Raw genomic sequence first — 23,037 nt, 5'->3', positions numbered from 1 at the left:
GTGGATAGTGATAAATAAACAGACCTTTATTATGTTAAGGCATTGAGATTTTGTGATTAGTTTGTTAAAACAACTAGTATTAATTACCTGAATTTTATAGCTTAATTAAGTTTGATATTTTATGTAGGCATCTTAGTTGTAATTTTGAAGGTTATTATTTTTAAACTAATTTGTTAATCTATCAAAAAGTTATTAAAATCTGTCTTAAAGTTAATGTGTGGTTTAATCTTTTAAAATAAAGAACAAAGTATGTGTTTAGATTGCATTAATATCAGTTGCTTTCAACAAGTCAGCTTGTAGACTGTCATTTAAAAAGTTTAAGCAAATAGTACCAAATGAGATTATAGTTTAAAAATAAACAATGGAGTGAGATTTGGTAATAGGTCATGAACATTAAACCTGGAATACCTTTGTTCAACATAGGTCTGGTTATGTCATTCCTCTGGTAGCAGGACCTTTTGTCTTAGAAGTAAAGTTCATATTCATTTTTGGTGTGATGTGACATGTGCCAGTCTTTCTCCATTTGGTTTTCATGTCTCTTTGTTACAGTTATATTAAACCTCTTCAGTTCTCAGAATATCCAGTGTTTTCTTTTTTCTAAGTCTTATATGTATTTTTCCTCCCTGCTTTCTTCCTCTACTTCTTTTTTATAGCAACTTAAATGTCTCTTTGTCTGAACAGCCTTTATGACACCAAAGTCAGTGTTAGACACACTTCCTTTGTGCTCCTAAAGCACTATGTACTTTATATTAAAGTACTTTCTATAATGTAATGTCATTATTTGATTGTATGTATACTTTCTGGATTGTGAATTCCTCAAGTCATCAACAATGGCTATCGTCAACACTTGGCAACCTGCCTGACACATTGTCAACTCTTTGTAAATACTTATGAAATACTCAACTGTTTGAAGGAGTGAATAAATGATATAAAAGTGAACAACACTCCAACCTATAGACTTTATGGTCTCACCTCTTTTGCTGGATTTCAGTTCTTAGTAGCGTGATGAACGTGCCTAGCAGCCGTATCTCCATTCCTGCCTTTTGGATTTGATAATTTCATATTATAATCACTGTTCCATTTCATTTGTGGTATTAAAAAATAGCTCCTAATTAAGAAAAGACTGGAAGCCCCTATTTAGAGTATGCATGTTTATGTTTAAATGTAAATTCATAGCACATTATCAATATAACGAAGCTAATGAAATTTTATATTAAGGATGATCCTTGGGAGTTGTTAATGAGTATAGAGGTAGTTGATTTAAAAATAAACAAATTTCTTTAGAAACAGAAAATCAAAACAAAACAAAAAACCCTACAATTGCTGTCAAAGAAACAACTACAAGAAACTTGGCATCCAAATATAAATAGTTACTATAAAAATGCAGTTTTTTTCAGTGATTACAGGGACAAAAATTTCTTTCAACATATATTTCTTGAGTGACTCATGTATTATGCGCTGTACTAGGTACTGGGGATATATAAACAATGAGAAAATCCTGAATTCTTTGGTAATTAGAAGAAAAATGAAGCTCAGAGGACACATGCACACACACAAACACGTTTATATATTCACATATAGTGTAAAATACTAATTGATGTGTTGTACACTATCCTATTTCTGAAACCAGTACCAGAAAGATTTGAAATATTGTCACACTTAACGTGAAAAAAGTTATTGTGAAAAAGACTATTGAGAGTATTTTATGAAGAAAAGGAAATTGTGCTTTGAATTTTCTTAAATATAAACAAATACAGTTGATCTTCAACAATTATATGCTTGGCGTGTATGGTAGACTGTGTTATTGTTCAAAAACCTTTGCTGCCCCCTCCCTGGAGAAACTTTATACTTCCCTTCCCTATTGACATCATGCCTGGAGTTATGACATGCTTTGGCTAAAGAAATATGAATGGAAATGATTTATGTACACTTATGAGCAAAATCTTTAAATCAGAACACAGTTTCCTATGTTTGCTCTTTTTCTCTGCTCTGACAATCCGCATTTGCAGATAAAGTTTCTGTATTACCCTAAGGTACAAAATGAAGATTTCATGTAGTTGAGCCATCGCTAACTCTTGTTTGACATGTAGCATGAGCAGAAAATTAACTTTGTTTGTTAAAAGGCATTGAGATTTTGTTACTGCTACGTAACTTAGCTCAGTGGTTTTCAAGCTTTAGCATTTTTAAGAATCCTGTGGCGATTTTGTTAAAACACAGGTTGCAGAGATTGTTGGGCCCCACACTTAGAATTTCTGAATTCAGGAGGTCTGGAGTGGGGACCAAGAATTGTATTTCTGATGTGAAAAGCTTTTATGAAGGGGAGGTGGATAAGAGAAGCCAGCATGAAGTCTTGACCAAAGGTACACTCTCAGGCAAATCATGTTTAGATAGGAGAACATGTGGAAGTGAGGAACTGGACATTGGTTCTTTTTTTTTTTTTTTCCCATCTTTTTCTTTTTGAGGTGGAGTTTTGCTTTTATTGCCCAGGCTGGAATGCAATGATGCGATCTTGGCTCACTGCAACCTCCGCCTTCCGTGTTCAAGCAGTTCTCCTGCCCCAGCCTCCCAAGTAGCTGAGATTACAGGCACGAGCCACCATGGCTAGCTAATTTTTGTATTTTTAGTAGAAACGGGGTTTCACCACCTTGGCCAGGCTGGTCTCGAACTCCTGACTCTCAGGCGATCCACTCGCCGTGGCCTCCCAAAGTGCTGAGATTACACGCATGAGCCATCGCTTCCAGCCAACACTGGTTTCTTTAAAACTATCCGTGCCCTTTGTCCCTTGTAAAGTCTTTGCATAATACCAGTTGGAAGACCATTGTTCTCTACCTTCATTTAGGTGATTTGTGTTTTCTTTTATATAGTCCAAGATCCCTTTACTTGTCTGTAATATTTCTTCTTCACAGTTGAGACTTCAGCAGGTACAGACAGTTAGGTGATTGGGATGAATTTACAGTTTAATCACTTAACCTCCTTGGGCCTTGGTTTCTTAATCTACATAATACAATTCTCTCATGTTACCTTCGTTCCAATATTTTATTTTTCTAATACCGTTCTATGGGCTAGCAAGATTCCATTATGTGTTGACTCTCTCAATTTCTATCGATAAGTTCAAAATCTTTGAGAGGAAGTAAACTGGAGTATTTGAAATTAAATGTTTCTCTTTCTTGGGGGTCAGGATACTCTATAAGTCTTCAGTTAATCAAAAAAATAGTAGTTTCCGGCCAGGTGCGGTGGCTTACCCTGTAATCCCAGCACTTTGGGAGGCCGACGCAGGTGGATCACCTGAGGTCAGGAGTTCGAGATCAGCCTGGTCAACATGGTGAAACCCTGTCTCTACTAAAAATATAAAATTAGCTGGGCATGGTACCAGGTGCCTGTAATCCCAGCTACTTGGGAGGCTGAGGCAGGAGAATCACTTGAACCCAGGAGGTGGAAGTTGCAATGAGCCAAGACTGCGCCATTGCACTCCAGCCTGGGCAACAAGAGCGAAATTCCATCTCAAAAAAAAGAAAAGGAAAAGAGAATAGTGATTTGCAAAAGCTTCCAAAATGTTGTTTGGTTTTGTTCCATTTCTAGGCATTGCATATTTTATTTATTTTAGATTTGAACTTTGGTATGAAATAAGCATAAATTTATGAAAAATTTTAGCCTGTTATAGTTTTAAATAGATGCTCATTTTGTTCAATATGGAAACAAATTGCTATATTATTTTGCTGACATATATGCCAATATGCATTTGACAATAAATTAATGGGGCCGGGTGCGGTGGCTCATGCCTGTAGTGCCAGCACTTTGGGAGGCCAAGGTGGGTGGATCATGCGGTCAGGAGTTCAAAACCAGCCAGGCCAAGATAGTGAAACCCTGTCTCTACTGAAAATACAAAAATTAGCTGGGCATGGTGGCGGGCACCTGTAATCCCAGCTACTTGGGAGGCTGAGGCAGAGAATTGCCTTGAACTCGGGTGGTGGAGGTTGCAGTGAGCCGAGATCACGCCACTGCACTCCAGCCTGGGCGACAGAGCGAGACTCAATCTCAAAAAATAAAGAAAAGAAAAGAAATTAGTGTTGATTCAAAGATTCTGTTTAATAGAAAACATTTGTTTTCATATTTTTCACTATGATTGCAGAAGGGAAAAAGTTGAAAGTATTTGTTTGTCTTGAGGTCTTTAAAAAATAGATTGGTTCAGAATTGTGATTATAATTTTGTTTAATGTAAATAATTTTGATCATAGCAATGCCATGATTTTAAGACAGTTGCTAATTTTTCCTTGGATTTACATGAAACATTATTTTGATATTTTTTGGTTGTTGCCTATAGTTAATTTGTTAAGTCTACGCTCATGCCATTTCCTTGGGAACTGCAAACAGGCCTTTCAGTTTAGGTCCAATGAAACCATGATCTGCTCCTTTTGCAACGATTTTAAAGTTTGACTAGTGTTACTATTACCAGTTCATTATGAGAAAGAAATTTATCCTAATTAACATTTCTTTTAGAAATCATCTGAAGGTGATTCTTTGTTTCTTAGTAATTTAAAGCTGCTTGGAACATGACCTTCCTAGTTTGGATTTTAAAGCAGAAACAGTTCCAGCTTCTCCAAGTTTAAGGAGAAATGTGATTCTGTTGGAGTTGTTACTGTAAGTTTTAGTCCAACTGTTTCCAATTTATAGTTAGGACACACCAGAAAAAAGTACACAATAATCATCTGGGGACTTACAGTCTCACTTGATTACCCATAACTGCGGCCTGCTTCAGCAGCTTTGCTTGGGCTCTTGAAGACAAAGCCAGTATCAGTGTTCCATTCTGTATGAAATAAATGTACTGTGAAATATTTATCAGAATAGAAAATAACATTTTTAATACACTGGGGAATTTCAGTATTTAAAGGAATTCTATTGAAAGTTATTGAAGATATAATGTGTTCATAAAGGAAACAAAATAATCTTCCCCAAATTTCTTAATTTCTTGCTATTCCAACTTCAGATATTTGTATGTGAGGTTTCTTAAAATAGGGATACAACATAAGTAGTTCAGTTTTCTCCTACTAAGTGCCATATGAAGGCGGAAACTGGACTCTTAGTCCATTTTATTATTCAAACAAAAAAATTTAACGTAAAACCTATTGTATATGTATAAGCCATGTAATGTATTTTAACCACACACCACAAGTTTTGCATAATAAAGTGAAATAATCAATTTAACCTATTGGAATATGCTTATGTGATTAGAATATTAAACATTTTTAAAAACAAACCAAAAATAAAAGTCTGAAAGTAATTTCATGTCAGTATTTTCTTGGTTATCTTTGATAAGCAAGCATCAATCAAAATATACAATTGGTGATTATGTCTTAAATACTAAATTATAAGTTAGTACTAAGGTAAACTTCTGTATTTGAAAATGGGTTGGAAAATTAATTACAAAATCTAGTGTATTCTTTTATGTGGGTTTTTAAAAACAAAATTAGAAAAATTTAATTAAAACTACATAAAATTGCTTGAATTTTCTTTAGAATAAAGATAATTAGGAGTCACAAATTAGAGGCATTTAAATAGGCATCCTAGTTCCTTTTTGACTTTCAAATTAAACTTTTCAATTATATTCACTCTGATTATATTTATGCTTACAGTAACTAATCGAAATTTTGAAGTTCCAGCTATTGTCTGTAACTGTAATTTATATTCAATTTTATATGTCATTCTTTTCATAACTCCAACATAAATGTTTACACTTGAACTTTCAGCATTTTCTGTTTTAATTAATTTTGTTCACATAAAATAATGTAACTTTTAATTTTGATACTGAGTGACTTAGATGGCTGGTATCAGAATAGAATAGAATATTTTAAGAATTATCGATGTACTCAACTATTTTAAATCCAATTTGTCTTTATTTTTTGCTAACTGAATCTTTTCACATATTTAATTGTGCTTTAGCATATGTGTAACACTTTACTCCAATTGAATAATTTGAGGTAGATGATGTAAAATACTGAATAAAAGAAACTTAGAGCTGAACTCAGGAAGTACAAATAGAGTAGCTCTTAAAAAGCTACCTTTGCATTCTTCAAGTGACCAGCAGCACAATGTCTTCTGTATATTAGATGCTCAATTAATGTTGAGTGAATAAAGATATATCATGTAATATTTAATGAATATTTGAGTTTCCTTCTGGTTTGATGAGTGAAAGAACTCTGAAGTGCCCCACTTGATACTTAATAAATGTTTGTTTTTCTTCCGGGCGCGGTGGCTCAAGCCTGTAATCCCAGCACTTTGGGAAGCCGAGGTGTGCAGATCATGAGGTCAAGAGATCGAGACCATCCTGGTCAACATGGTGAAACCCTGTCTCTACTAAAAATACAAAAATTAGCTGGGCGTAGTGGCAGGTGCCTATAGTCCCAGCTACTTGGGAAGCTGAGGCAGGAGAATCGCTTGAACCCAGGAGGCGGAGGTTGCAGTGAGCTGAAATCACGCCACTGCACTCCAGTGTGGTGACGGAGTGAGACTCAGTCTCATAAATAAATAAATGTATGTATGTATGTTTTTTATCATTATAGTTACCTAATTATCCATGTTCATTGGGATCATAGTTTCAAACAATTTCAGCCTAAATCATTTATTTCAGACAGTTGTTTTATGCCTCTTTCTAGCAAAACTTTCACAACCCTGTTAAATTAGTAAAGTTGACTAGTTTGAGTGTTATATTCTTTGCCATTGTGTTGGTGGAATAAAGATGAATAACTTTTACACTGTTCAGTCTGTTCCTAAATGATCAATAACTGATTTTAAGATTAAGTTGTACAAATATTGTATAAATTTATGCTTATTGTAAAAATTCAAAGTGATGTACCCCCATAGAAAGTAAAAAGTTATATTTTCCTGCATACCTCTTAACTCATCCAACTACAGTAGGTAGTCCACTACCCACAGTTTGGTTTTGTATGCATCCTATTAGAGGACTTTCTATAACAATGCCATGTGTAAATAAACAACATTTTATATTTTACTATTAATATTTTATCATTGATGCTGAATATAGCAATAATATTTTATCAATCAGATTATGTATATAGAATTCCTTTTTTTACTTAACAGTGTTTCATACAGGTCTTTCTATAGCACTGTATATATATCCCAGTAGTTGGTCTCGAAAGACTAAGTTTGAAACTTGAAAAGTTTCTTTGAACCTTTGCCTGAAGAAGTTCTACCTCAATAAGTTTTATAAAATGATAAGCAAGTATAATACTCTTAGTAGCAACTAGTAGTCTTAACACGAATTCAGAGTTTTGTTTGTATGTTTGGTTTTATTCTTGGGGCTAGTGAGATCATTTCTCTTTTTACATCATAAGTGATTTAGAATAATTCATTCTATTTTTCCGTTATGATTTTTAATAATAAAGCTAGCATTAAATAAAATGATGAAATTTCAGAATTCTAAATCATTTAATCAGCCAGTTATGGTAGTCATTTACTTTCAGTTTTTTTTTTTTAATATACAAGGATGTTGATTCCTAAAGTTAAGTGATTTGCTCAAGATTGTAGAGAAATTATGATTAGCATCTATATCCTTTCTCTTAGCAGGATTTTTTTCACTACACCATGCGTTGTCTCTGAAGAAATACTTTTTTTCGTTTTTGTTTTTAGATGTTTATTTAAAATGTGTAATATAAGCACAGTGGCACATGCCTGTGATCCCAGTTACTTGGGAGGCTGAGGTGGGAGGATTGTTTGAGTCCAGGAGTTTAAGACTAGCTTGGGCAACATAGGGAGACCCCATCTTGGGGGGTGAGGAGGAAGAAGTAATAAATAAGTAAATAAAACATGTAATATTGTTTTAGATGCTTGTATTTTTCTTATGTAAAAATTTACACATTAAATTTATTGTGAAAACATAATTAGAATCACAGACATGCAATGGAAAAAAAAAATCCCATGTTGTCTGCACCTTCTTCTGAGACCACATTTTGTGTATATGAAATGTATTTTATCATTAAAAAATTGACAAATAATAATTGTACATATTCATGGGACTACATAGTGATGTTTTAATACATATATAGTTATTAGATCAGGGTAATTAGCATATCTATAATCTCATATTTATCATGTCTTTGTATTGGGAATATTCAATATTCTCCTTCTGACTATTTGAAACTATGTATTACTGTTAACTATAGTCATCCTACAGTGATATAGAACCACTATGTATTCCTCCTACGTAGCTGTGATTTTGTATCTAACAAGTTTCTCCATATCTTTTTTTTTTTTTGAGGTGGAGTTTTGCTCTGTCGCCCAGGCTGGAGTGCAGTGGTGCGATCTCAGCTCACTGCAACCTCTGCCTCCTGGGTTCAACCAATTCTTCTGCCACAGCCTCCCGAGTAGCTGGAATTACAGATGCCCACCACCATGCCTGGCTAATTTTTGTATTTTTGGTAGAGACGGGTTTCACTATGTTGTCCAGGCTGCTCTTGAACTCCTGACCCCAGGTGATCCACCCTCCTGGGCCTCCCAAAGTGCTGGGATTACAGGCATGAGCCACCACGCCCAGCCATCTCTTCATATCTTTACCTTCCCCCTACTGGTTCCAGCCTTGGGTATTTTCTCTTCTGCTTTCTACTTTTCGCTTCTATGAGATAACCTGCTTTTAGCTTTCACATATGAGTGAGAACATGCAGTGTTTAACTTTTCTGTTCATGGCTTATTTCACTGAGCATGTCTACCAGTCCATCCATGTTGCTGCAAATAACAGAATTTCATCCTTTTTGTGGCCTATAGTATTCCATGGATATTTTCTGGATAGTAATCCCCTCTAGGATGTATAGTTTGTAAATATTTTCTTCCATTCTTTAGATTGTGAAGAAATATTTTAAAGGAGATTTATAAAGTACATCTTTTACATCTTTTATATTTACCAAATGAGTGAAAACTGAGTAGACAATAAAAAAATCTTAGAAATCAAAATAGTTTGTTCTCATTCTTTTCAGCTCATTAGAGAGCACATAATAAAGTAGCACATTTACGTTATTAAATTTTGTGTTGGTGCCAAACAATAGGGTGTTCTTAAACATTTTACACTGAATGGATTATAGGAACATCACCCATCATTAAAAGTCTAATATCGCGATATTTTCTTGGGAGAACTTAATGCACTTTAATTAACATTAGTAACATTTTTGCATCCTTATAAATGTGTTTTTAGAGGAAAATCTACAGTAAAGTGTTTGCTATAGAAGTCACACCAATGAACTACAAATTCTTCCAAAAACAGTTTTCTAGCGACATCTGCTGGTACAATGTAATAAAGGTGACTATCTTATGAAAGTAATTTCATAGAAGAAAAATATCATTGTGGGCAGAATTGTTTATTTTGCTATCATTTACACTTCTAATTGAAAATTTGAACATTTGACCAAGTGTATTATCCTGATAATGATAACACTGAGCTTATTTATACTTTCTTGTACATAGTATGCAGTTCCAACCTGAACCTCAACAGTTATTTGTGTATTGACTAAGTTGTTTGATATTATTATGCAACATATTTCTTTTCCTCCCTGTGTTTTTTGGCTCTGTTTTATATCATAATTTGCCTTAGCACAGAACCTTGCAAGTAGAGATTCAGTAAATGTAGACTATTTTATAGTATTTATTTTTTCATTTGCATAAATTAAGTTGAAAAGTCTACGTATATGAGTTAAATGCATTACTTTTATGTGCACTTGAAAATAAAAATGAGACTTTATATTAGAAAAGAATGTGATTAGGATAAATGGATTTTTATTTTTCTTCCTTTGAAGAGATATTCTGCATTATAAGTTGTGGAGAAGCAAAATATATTCAGTCCTTGGACATTTTCTTTACAATTATTTCCTGTATGATTGTATCTAGTCTCATGCATTTAAATACTACATATAAACAAATCAGACCTCTCCCTTAATCCTCAGACTTGTTCAGCCAGTTACTTGCTTCCTCAACATTACCATTTAATTAGTTAACAAACATTTTAAACTTAACATGTCCAAAACAAAAGTTTTGATTTTCTCCTTGAAACTGTTTCTGCTGTAGTATTCCTTACTTTGGTGAGTGGCCATATTATCCTTCCATTTGATCAAACCAAAAATTATTTCAGTAATTTGTAAATTCCCTCTCTTTTACTCCACATTTAAACCATTGAGAATTTCAGTCAGCTCTACTTCTCTCCACCTTCTACAACTATGATCTAGATGACCACAATCATCTTTCCCCTCCTAACTTGCTTCCTTGCTTCTAACCTTGACCTCCTATAAGTCTATCCAGCAGCCAAGTGATTTTTTTTTTTTTTTTTTTTTTTTTTGAGACAGAGTCTCCCTCTGTTGCCCAGGCTGGAGTGCAGTGGCGCGATCTCAGCTCATTGCCAACTCCACCTCCTGCTGCCTCCTGGGTTCCAGTGACTCTCCCTGCCTCAGCCTCCCAAGTAGCTGGGATTACAGGCATCCGTCACCACACCCGGCTAGTTTTTGTGTTTTCAGAAGAGACAGGGTTTTGCCATATTGGCCAGGCTGGTCTCAAACTCCTGACCTCTGGTGATCCACCAGTCTCAGCCTCCCAAAGTCCTGGGATGACAGGTGTGAGCCACTGTCCCCGGCCACAAGTGATTCTTTTAAAATTTAAGATAGATCGTGCCTCTCCTCTGATGAGAACCTCCCAAAGTTCTTACCTTGCCTAAAGGGCTTATGTGAAATGTAGACTGCTCCCTCTCTCCACCCCGATTGCTAGGTCCTCATTTCCTACCACTACTTCCCTCCCCTATTTTGCTCCAGCTACAGTAATCTACTTGCTTCTCTTTATATGCCAAGCTGACTCCATATCATGGGCAGTGTACTTGATTACCTCAAACGGAAATGCTGTCCCCTCTATTCACTAATGTTTCTGATCAGATCACCACATTTTACCTCTCAGAGAAGCTCTTCTTGGCCATACTGTGTAAAGTAATGAAGCCTGACTATATCACTGTTTCTCCCCTTATCTTGCAGGGTTTTTTTTTTTTTTTCATACCTATTACCACTATATGACATATTTACTTTTTTATGTATCTCTTTCCCAACTAGAATGCCAGCTCTGTGAAACCAGGGATTCTTTATTGTTCACAGTTATGTCCTTAGAACCTAAGGTAGGCAGTGCTTATACATAGTGGCCATTTAGTTAATATTTATCAAATAAGTTGGTGAGCCTTAATACTTAAATGGAGAATGTGATTTCATTTACATTATAATAATCGAATCCATAGAATAATGAGGAACCTTCAAATGGAATCTGCTTTGTTTAAATCTTTATATCATATTTTCAACATTCAACACAGATTACAATTGTGTTTCATAGTTAGGTTAATGCTCATACAATACTCTTAGTGTCAAAATGTGGGGCCATATTACTATTTTAAAGATTCTTTTTATGGGAATAATTACTTTTTTGTTCTTTTGACGTAGACATCTGACCCTCAATTACATTAACAAACCTTATACACATGAATAGAAAGAAGAACAGCCCCTTTTGAATCCATGCTAAGACTTTATCAATATGAAGTGCTTCCCACAGAGTTCTGCTGAAAGAACTGAACTTCCATCATAATGAAATTGCAAATTCATTTGTATATGCTCCTCTTATATTTGAAAGCTACTTTTTGATGTTTTGGTCGGCAATTAAATTTATTGTTTAAGGTCACAAATATGCAATTCTGACTAGAACAAGTTGTCAGAATTCTTTATTCAGCATAGCACAAAGATAAATGGCTGTCTTTTAACAATAACATATGAAAGCCAAAATTTGTTCCCAGATATACATAATCTTTTAATGCTTTCTGTTTTCCAGTCAATAGACCCCTTAACCTGCTTCCTCACCATCTTACCTATCTAGATTATGGGTTTTTAAATTACGGCAAAACACTTTCATCAGATGGAAAAAGAAGTTTAAACATTTTAATGCTATAATTTTCCCACGCACATTTTATTGTTCCATCCGAATTCTTTTGCCTTTACCCCTATTCTGTGTAAGGTAGATAATTATGTAGTATGTTAGCTAAATTCTGTGGTTACATTTCTCACTGTTAACATGACCAGGAAGTAGATCGTGTTGCTTAATTGAAATTGAGTTTTCAAGTGTTTTTTCTTCCAAAAAAAAAGGGATACATGTGCAGAACATGCAGGTTTGTTACATACGTACATGTGTGCCATGGTAGTTTGCTGCACCTATTGACCAGTCCTCCAGCTTCCCTCCCCTCACTCCCCACACCCCAACAGGCCCTGGTTTGTGTTGTTCCCTTCTCTGTGTCTATGTGTTTTCAATGTTCACCTCCTACTTATGAGTGAGAACACGTAGTATTTGGTTTTCTGTTCCCGTGTTAGTTTGCTGAGGATGAGGGCTTCCAGCTTCATCCATGCCCTTGTAAAGGACATGATCTCATTTCTTTTTATGGCTGCAGAGTATTCCATGGTGTATATGTACCACATTTTCTTTATCCTTTTGATCATTGATGGGCATTTGGGTTGGTTCCATGTCTTTGCTATTATAAATAGTGCTGCAGTAAACATATGTGTGCATCTATCTTTATAGTAGAATGGTTTGTATTCCTTTGGGTATATACCCAGTAATGGGATTGTTGCGTCAAATGTTATTTCTGGTTCCAGATCCTTGAGGAATCGCTATACTGTCTTCCACAATGGTTGAACTAATTTACATTCCCACCAACAGTGCAAAAGCATTCATACTTCTCCACAGCCTCACCAGCATCTATTGTTCCCTGACTTTTTAATAATCGCCATTCTTACTGGCATAAGATGGTATCTCATTGTGGTTTTGATTTGCATTTCTCTGATGATCATTGATGTTGAGCTTTTTTTCATATGTTTGTTGGCTGCGTAAATGTCTTCTTTTGAGAAGTGTCTGTTCATATCCTTTGCCCACTTTTTGATGGGGTTGTTTTAAAACATTTCTGTGCATGTGGATTAACTTATTTTCTCAGATTCTATACTGCATCTAATACAAATGTATATGATTTTGATTAAAATAGATTTCTTAAATTTTTATTTCCTTTGTGGTCTTTCATACAGAAGACATAGAGGAACAACTGTCCTATAATATTTGAGGCCTTACTCTTTTTTTTTTTAGACAGAGTTTCGCTCTTATTGCCCAGGCTGGAGAGAAATGGCTCAATCTTGACTCATTGCAACCTCTGCCTCGTGGGTTCAAGCGATTCTCCTGCCTCAGCCTCCTGAGTAGCTGGGATTACAGGCCTGTGCCACCACGCCCGGCTAATTTTGCATTTTTAGTAGAGACGGGGTGTCTCCATGTTGGTCAGGCTGCTCTTGAACTCCTGGTCTCAGGTGATCCACCGGCCTCGGCCTCCTAAAGTGCTGGGATTAGAGGTGTGAGCCACTGCGCCCGGCCTAGGCCTTATTCTTTATCTAAGAATATCCAGTGTCTTTATAGATTTATTCAAGGGATTTTGATAATAAATAATCAAAAGCCTTTTGTTTAAGGTGATCATAGCGATAAAGAAGAACAAAGACATTGAATGACAATAGCAGGATGTTGTAAAGCCTGCATAGTAATGTCCCCATTTTAAGATCTTGTTTAAATATTTTTTTGCAAATCTGAGAATCTTTTTTTTTTTTTAACTACCATGTAATTTGAATCTTCCCCAACTGAAGAGAGTAGACTGTTTCAGGAGGACGTATAAGAAAAAAACATAACTTTTAAAGTCAGACAATCCCCTCCAGCCCCCGAATTCTGGAATTCTGACTGCTATTACTTTTGTGACCTAGGTTACTGCATTCTTCGAGCCTCTGTGTAGCAATGCAATAGACAAAAATCTCTATTCATACAGTTTAGTGATACGATTAAATGAGACAACACATATGAAGAGCTGAAAACAGTGCCCAGCTATATAGTAAGCACTCAATAAATACCATTTGGAGTCCTCTCTTTCTGCTGTCCCCTCACCCCAACTCTGTTCTTCATGCTCTGTGATCTGTTCTAATTGGGCTTAATCAGAAATTAAAACTGTTGAACTGAACTTGAAACCTTTCTGTGCCTGCCAACTCTGTATTAAGAATACTGTGCATTCTCCGATGTAATAGGTAGGACAAAGAGAGAACCTTGAATTGATCTAGATCTAAACACCCACCAGGTGTATGTGGTCTTTTTCTTCTCAGCAAATTGGTCCCCCAGGGATTTGTAGCACCTGCTCTACTCCCAGCCCCCATTTGAAGTCCAGATGGAGCCTTTAGATTTACTTAAGTCTCTCTTCAACCTGCCTATTTGAGAGCTGAGCTCTAAGTAATGTTAATGTGATGTAGGAAGGCATTATCATATTAATCATTTTGTGTAAGGTGACATACTTCATTGCTTGTTGCTCTTTTGACCATTCATAATGTTCAGATTTTTGCCTTAAGAGTTTCATCTTTTAAAACATTTATTTTCAGGAAAAGATTTAATAGTAATGTAATATACTGTTTATACCTCAAAATATTTTATGATTGTAAATTCTTATTGTTTTAGGTGCAAGGATGGTTTGAAAGGATTTACATTTTCTGCACTTAGGTAAGTAACATTTATTTTTATGTTAAGAGAGAATTTACAAGTTAACTTAAAACATAATACATAATTACAATAAATATTTATTGACTAAACATTTAAACTGAAAATAATTTTAGAATTCACAAAAGTACTTCCAAGCCTGCGGATATATAGCTCATTGAAAGAGTAATTTGTCAGATTTTTCCCTCTAAAAAGTAATCAACTACTTCTTTTGGACCTATTGTGTGCTTTCTATTGCGGGGTGTTTGAAAAGAAATACAAGAACTCACTTCAGGGAGCTTGGAAAGACAGAGCTGCTCATGAACAATTACTGAAAAGTTAAGTATTTAATTGTGTGGTACTAGATTATTTGCTTTAGGGCAAGACTCATGCACAGTCAAACACAAATTTGATTTTAAGTATCACTAGAGTCTTTTCACCGCATAGCCCATCTTTTAGCATAGCAACTGGTACATGGTATATACTGTAGAAATGTTGGTTAGCGTTAGCATTATATTTTATAGTTCACCAAGAATTTTCTCATAGATTAGAAAATTAAATTTTTGCAACAGTTCTGTGAAAGGTAACATGATGAGAAAACTGAGGCTTAGAATATTTGTCTAATTTAACCTCACACAAGTTAACTGTATATACTGACTCCATACCCAGTGTTTTTCTAGTTTATATCATAAATGTTGCCTGTTTTGTAATCCAAAGGACGTATAGTAGATGCTTGGTGAAGATTAGTAGTATGGTTTTTACTGCAAGTATTGGAGGGAAAAATTAGGGAAAGCTTCAGTACTAGCAAAAGTTTTTACGTGATTGTCTCAAGGTTATTTTGAGGATCAAATGAGTTAATATGTGAAAAATACTTCAAACAGTGGCTGGCATGTAGTAAATACTCAAGAAATGTTGACTGTTATTTTTGTTATATTCTCATAGATGATGTGCCTTAAACTGTACTTTAAGGATAGCTTTCAGTAACTACAAGGAAGAGGAAGTGCACTCTGGGTGAAAGTGAATAATAGTAGCAAGAGAGTGAAAATTGTAAACACGAAGTGTGAGGTAACAGTGAGAAAATGGACTTAATTGGTAGGAAAAGTTTATATTAGGAAATATAAAATTTTTTTGGTATGTAGAGTAGGTTCAGATTATGGAAGACCTGGGGGACAAAAAAAAAGACTAATTTGGATTTGATAAGGTCAGCAGTAGGGAGCTACTAACATTTTTTGAGCAGGGTGGTTTACAGTGTTTCAGAAAGATTGGTCTGGCTGCAGTATTTGGGACATCAAAAAAGAGAGAACCAGCAGGTGGAAAGACAATAAGGACTAGAATTTGGGTGACAGTAGGAGGATTAAAGAGAAGCAGAAAAAGTTAAGACTTGCAATGAATGAAAATGAAGACTGATATTTTCCTTCTTTTCCCCTCCACCCTGCAATCCCAGCCAAGTATTGGAAACCAAAGTGCCTGAAAGAAGGTGCTGTTAACAGAAAATCACATGGCATGCAAGGAAACTGGTTTGGGAGGGAACAAATGGAGTCCACTGTATGATTAAGGATATCTTTGGTTGTGAGAACTCTGTGGGAACACCAACTTTCTAAGTCATAATACACCACACTAATTTCCTTACTGTTACTTTTTGGTAAAAGATCATGATATTTATTAGAAAATTAAGTTTTTGTTATTGTTGTTGCATTGGCTAGAAAGCATTTGGTATTAAGTTTAAAGTTGATAACAAAAACAAAAGTTAGGTTTTCAAAAGAGAAGGAAAAACTTAGTCTTGTTTTCCTACATCTCCTTAGACTCCCAGAATTCTTACAAAAACTTAAAATGTGTCAGATGGTTTTGTGTCTTTTTTTCAAATCCACTTTTAACAGAGGGCTAGTTTGGACTATTTGCACTTAATTTTTCGCTGTATTATAGAAAAATATTCTAGAAAAATGTTTGTTAATTCTTGCTAATATTCTTGTTGCTAAAGCAAGAAAACTGTTAAATATTGTGAATTGTCATATGTTTATTTGTGCATCTTCTTCCACTAAGCAAATTCTGTTTCATTTTAATCCTATTTCATAATCAGTCTGCAGTGTGGTGAATTTGGATTCAAGAAATGTGGCTATTTCTTGAATTTGTATGGTGAATATGGACTCACTCCATTGCAGATGAATTAATCTCACACTTATAAAGTTGATTCTCAGAAGAATGTTACTAAAAGCCAAATATATTTTTTATTGTTAAGTTTCATTGTAAAAAAATAATGTGTGTGCTTCTTGTAGGCTTTCAAAAAAGTGTTATCTGACATGTCTTTCCTGCTACCTCTTTGCAGTCCTGGTGGTTGTGATTTTTATTGTAGACGTATGCTGTAAATTTATGGCATGTCAAAAGTGCAAAATTTAATATTAATTACAAAGGGAAGGGGAAAGGAAAATACTTTTTGTAGCACAATTTAATATGACTTCCTGACAATATTAAACTTTGGTGAGGAAAAGATACACAGAGCTTGACACATTTGAGAATGGTGAGATTTAAATGAATACAATCATAAAATGGCATAAGGAAGTGCTTATCTCATACAGATCATAATTGCTGTATCATGAAAACATACATTGTTCACTCAGAGGAAAACTGTCCTTTATCCACAAAGGACAAATATTTACACAGTACTGCAATGTAATGTGTCCTAATTAGACAAGGCTAAAAAGCTTTAAAATACTAAACTTTACTTCAGACTGGGCACCGTGGCTAACGCTTATAATCCCAGCACTTTGGGAGGCCAAGGCGGGCAATCACTTGAGATCAGGAGTTAGAGACCAGCCTGACCAACATGGTGAAACCCCGTCTCTATTAAAAATACAAAAATCAGCTATGTGTGGTGGTGGGCACCTGTAATTCCAGATGCTTGGGAGGCTGAGGCAGGAGAATTGCTTGAACCTAGGAGGTAGAGGTTGCAATGAACTTTGATTATGCCACTGCAATACAGCCTGGGTGACAGAGAGAGACTCTGTCTCAAACAAACAAACAAAAACTCAGTTTAGCACCTTTTAAAAAATCACTTGTATTAGTCTGTTCTCACACTACTATAAAGATACTACTCGAGACTGGTTAATGTATAAACAAAAGAGGTTTAATTGACTCACAGTTCTGTATGACTAGGGAGGCCCCAGGAAACTTACAGACATGGCAGAAGGCCAAGAAGAAGCAGGCTGCTGCTTCACAAGGCGGCAGGAGAGGAAGAGAGCTAGAGTGAGGGAGTGCCACACTTTAAAACCATCAGCTCTCCTGAGAACTAATTCATTATCACGAAGACAGCATGGGGGGAACTGCCCCCATGATCCAATCACCCCCACCATCTCCCTCCCTCAGCAGGTGAGGATCACAACTCAAGATGAGATTTGGGTAAGAACACAGAGCCAAGCCATATCAGCACTCCTCAACAAGTATGAGATAATACAGGAGCTACAGAGTTAACATTCACTGATAGATATACTCAGTATAATTTATTCTGCTCCAGGTCTTGTACTAAGTGTTGAAAATACACTGGGGAATAAGCCAGATACAGTCTCTGTCCTCAGAGAGCTTATGGTCTAGTGGGAAAGACAGCACTAATTATAACTGTGTCCAATGTTACAAAAGAGAAGTGTAGGTTATCTCAGGAATATATTTTAGGCAAACCTAACCTAGCATCTTTCCCCAAGCTGTGGATAGGAGTAAATGGAGAGAAGAAAGCAGGAAATTTGCACAAAATTACTTATAGACTAGAAAAACCGAAATGTAATAATAGAAGTTAAGTGTTCAATAATTCCAAATTATTAATACTTTTATTTTACTGTGGGGGTGGGTGGGAAGGAGCGAGCGGAAGGAGCATTTAAGATGGATTTTAAAAGACAAATAAGATTTTTAGAAAAGATGTAGGGAAGAATGATCCAGATAAGAAGAGCAATACAGACACATGGTTTATTTGGATAATGTCAAGTAGTTCATTTAATTGTAATATAATAATAGCTCCTATAGTGAGCACTCACTCTGCACAGGCCTCACAGTATCTTAAATCAGATACTGATTTAAGCTTGAAGTTTGTATTTAATTCAGTAGGCCATAAGCCCGTGAAGTTCCTTGAGGATATGTGTAGTCAGTTCAGATGTGTACTTTGGGAAGCTTCCTCTGGAAATTCTATGTGGGATGATTTGAAAAGTATCTGCATATGTAGGTAACAGTAGAAGTCAAGAGAATAGTGTCAAGGACACAACCTCGGGAGAAAAGCCAGTGTGAGACTCTGAAGGTGTGCTAGCCTTATTCATCATAGTTTAAAATATAGTTAGAAACATATGTAGCTTAGTGATTAAGAAGCCAGACTTTAGGCCAGACAATTCTGGGTTCAAATAATTACTGATAATTTATTGGTTGTGGACCAGATACTTAACCATGCCAACTCTCATGGGAATTGTGACATCTATAGTATTGTGAGGATTACATGAATGAATTAGTATTTGTAAAAGGCTCAGTTGGCACTGTGTCTGTTATATAAGATATGCTCAGAAAATGCTAGCTATTACTATATTCATTCATTCAATATGTATTACGTATTTACCATGTGCCAGACACTATGCTAGATGCTGGGATATATTAGCAAAGAAGATACACATGGTCTCACAGGCCTCACAGTTGAGTAGCGGATGTAGACTACTAAAATGGCACGTACATTACTGTACTGGCAGTTCATTGGGCTCTCCTAGCACAGAATTATTCTGGCCTGGGACAGGGTCAGCTTCTCCAAGGAAGTGATTTCTAATCTGAAATAGTCAGTCCTGGCCAAAATAACAACAGTATTATGAAGGGTGTTAAGAGAAACTGTTCTATCTGTTCTGGCATAGTTTTACCCTTGTTGCTAATAAAGAACAGCAGTACAGATCTTAAACTCTCTATGTACAACCATAAGTGAGAAACAAATTCATTTGAACTGACAGCTACCAAAGATGCACAGCTGCCATCTGGTGACAAACAAACCCCTTGCACACCCCTTATGATTTGATAAGCTAGATGTTTTACCGAGGTTGTCTGAACAGGATGGGTTGCAGTTGTTGGTAGTAACAGCTTTTTCATTCTTTCTAAGTATTTATAGTTTCATATTCTGTTTGTCACAGGTCTGAAGTTACTTTTTTTTTTTTTTTTTTTAAGTGACAGGGTCTTACTGTATTGCCTAGGCTGAAGTACAGTGGCATGATCATAGCCCACTGCAACCTTTAACTCCTGAGCTCAGGCAATCCTCCCATGTCAGCCTCCCATGTAGCTGGGACTACAGGCATACACCACCATGCCTAGCTGATTTTTAATTTTTTTGTTAAGGTGGGGGTCTCACTCTGGTGACCAGGATGTTCTTGAACTCCTGGCCACAAGTGATTGTCCTGCCTCAACTCCCATAGTGCCGGGGTTACGACATGAGCCACTATGCCTGACTCAAGTTCCAGAATTTTAGTGTATTGTTATTAATCCCGTTCTATCTCTATTTTACTATATTTTCTGAAAGCTTGGAAGGTAGTATTACCTTGAGAAAGCTTAATCTTTATAAGAGCAATGACTCTTACAGGATAGGTGTAAACAGTGATACTGCAAACTCTGAGAAAGGAGATACTTCTTGAGGCATATCCAATTGTGATAATATTTTCCATTCATTGTCTTTGCAAAAATATAGTCTAATTTTGATGAAACAGGAATATTATTTTCTAGATATTTTATTTTTCCAAAGAAAAATAAGTAATTAGAATAACATCAACTTTCAGATTTCCTAATGAAATAATATGAAGACTTGGGGAATCTGACTGTTTTCTGATTCCTGTTCTGTAGTGCCCTCTGTTTCCCTGTGCATATACAGATAACCAAGTGTGCTGCAGCTGTTTATGACTCAAAATGACAGGTATAAATGTCGAGTTTTACTGTAAATGAGAATCTCATTCAATTGTAACTATTAGCCAAATTTAAGAAAAAAATACATAATTTTTGTGATTTACTAGTGTTGTGATTTACTAGTATACCCAAGTCTACCTGGTTTTTTGAAAAACTGTAAGGTGTATGTTTAAAAAGTGGTGTCCCATGTTAAAGGGTGCTTCATTAAGTGTTGTGCTCTATTTTACTTGGTCAGTTTGATTTTAAAATACCTGCATTATCAAACAAGTGACTATTAATTTTTTTTGAGTATTCAGATTTTAAAAGTCTATTTTTCTTCATAGGATGATTCAATTTTATGTGAATTGCGGAAATGCTATCTCAAATGATAAGATATTTGCCAAAGTGTATTTGTTTATAAACAGTTTCTTTTTTTTTTTCCTCATTGATTTTTTTTTAAGTGCAAAATGCCTCACATTGTGCTCTTTTCTTTAGGTTCATTGTAGGGAAGGAAGAAATTCCCACACACTCTTTTTCACCAGAGGCAGCATATGCAAAAGTGGAACAAAAGAGAGAGCAACACAAGGAAAAACCCAGAAGAATGAATATGATTGGTCTAGTCAGGAAATTTGTGGATTCAATGTGAGCACTTTATCTTGATATTTTAACCTACTTTGTCACTGTTTCATATGATATTTGTACCGTGCCACGGTATTTTTGTTTTCTATTCAGGTAATGATGATCATTTTTCATCAGAAACTGCATAGAATTTTATAAAAGGCACACAATGGCAAGTGAATATTATTTATTATTTCTGGCAGGACTGTAGACCATCATATGCCTTTAAAATAGGTTTACATAGAATTGGAATACTTTCGTATTTCAAACCAGGCAGAATCACAGGAGGCCATGATGGAGAACTTCAGGAAACTGATTAATATGTGTTGATTTAATGTGCCAAGTGTGGAAAGAAGGAAGCAAAATTCCTGAGAGAGATTCAAGAAGATTAAGGAATAATAAGGGACAACCCTTAAGTAAAGGATATTTTGTAAGAGTGAACATTTTTGGGGTTCTCAAACTGAAGTGTTTTTATTTGTATATTATAAAAAGAAGTTTTCAGGTTTCATACAGATTTTCGTTTATATTTCTAGTGTAGTGTAGATATTTAAGAAAATAAATTTAATAGTTTGAAATTAGATTATCAACCAATAAATAAAATCTTGGTAGTGATATTTTAGAGAGGGTGGAATGAGTAGGCAATAAAGAAAGTTAGGGGATCAGTTATAGCAAGGGCTCCTAACCCCTGGGCCATGGGTCAGTATTGGTCCGAGGCCTTTAAGGAACCCGGCCACACAGCAGGAGGTGAGCAGCAGGCCAGCGAGCATTACCGTTTGAACTCTGCCTCCTGTCACATCAGCAGTGGCATTAGATTCTCATAGGAGCACAAACCCCATTGTGAACTGCGCGTGTGAGGGATCTAAGTTGCGTGCTTCTTATGAGCATCTAATGCCTGATGATGTGGAGTGGAACAGTTTCATCCTAAACCATCCCCCTCTCCCGCCACCCAGTCAGTGGAAAAATTGTCTTCCATGAAACCAGTCCCTGGTGCCAAAAAAGTTGGGGACCATTGAGTTATAGGAAGCTGAGGTCCTTTAATAAATTAGAAAACCTATGTTTCACTCTTATTTTCCCTCTACCAGCATTGTAACTTTGGATGAGAGATTTAACCATTGTGCATTTCCAAGTTCTTATCTGTTAACTGGGATTAATAATCTCTATTAAGAATTGGTGTGAGCATTAAATGAGATAACGTCTCTGAACTTGCCTGACATAAAATATGAGCACAGGGAGGGTACTCAGATTTTTATTGAATTTAAAGGTTTTGTCTTCATCTTAACATACAATACATCTAGAAGATAACAGGAATAATTATGGTAGTTGAATTTATTAAACAAGTTCAAAAATAGTTATGGGTTACCTCAGTGGGAAAAAGAGAGAAAGGATCCTATTAATGGAAATAATTTCAACGGGAATCAGAGGGGAATGCAGAGAATGAATTATATGGGTAAATGATGCCTGGGGCGTCAGAACTGATCAGGTCATGACAGAACGTATCAGAGTAGCCTCAGTGGGTCTACTGGTGTGAAAGCAGATGCAGAATAATACAGAAGCAAAGCAAATAATACAGGAGACAGGCAGTCCAGGTTCTGGGAAGCCATTTATGAGTGACTAAGAAAGACTAATTGACAGTACAGTTGATATCAGGATTTAACTTCACTAGCAAAGAAAGGTTAGGCCAGGCATGGTGGCTCACACCTGTAAAACTAACACTTTGGGAGACTAAGGTAGGAGAATCACTTGAGGCCAGGAGTTTGAGACCAGCCTAGACAACATAGCAAGACCCTGTCTCTCAAAAATTTTTAAAATTAGGTAGGCATGGTGGCATGTGCCTGTAGTCCTGGCTACTCAGGAGGCTGAGGTGGGAGGATTGCTTGAGCCTAGGAGTTTAAGGCTGCAGTGATCTATGATCATTATGATCATGCTACTGTACTCCAGCTTGGGTGACAGAGTGAGACCCCCATCTCTTTTTTTTTTTTTTTTTTTTTTT

The 23,037-nt window shown here is 35.8% G+C and overlaps 1 protein-coding gene across 1 annotated transcript in view; it reads left to right on the top strand.

The window, feature by feature from the left end:
* Positions 1–23,037, top strand: part of TMEM135 (transmembrane protein 135) — a 276,833-nt gene that overhangs the window by 235,370 nt on the left and 18,426 nt on the right. Inside the window, exons 6-7 of the mRNA XM_011984902.1 lie at positions 14,535–14,576; positions 20,925–21,071. Coding sequence (XP_011840292.1) covers positions 14,535–14,576; positions 20,925–21,071 — 189 coding nt within the window. The remainder of the gene's footprint in view (positions 1–14,534; positions 14,577–20,924; positions 21,072–23,037) is intronic.

The sequence above is a fragment of the Mandrillus leucophaeus genome, unplaced genomic scaffold (assembly GCF_000951045.1).
Source record: "Mandrillus leucophaeus isolate KB7577 unplaced genomic scaffold, Mleu.le_1.0 Scaffold276, whole genome shotgun sequence".
NCBI classification, from domain to species: Eukaryota; Metazoa; Chordata; class Mammalia; order Primates; family Cercopithecidae; genus Mandrillus; species Mandrillus leucophaeus.
Note: the sequence above shows the minus strand (reverse complement) of the source record. Positions and strands in the feature narration are given on the sequence as shown.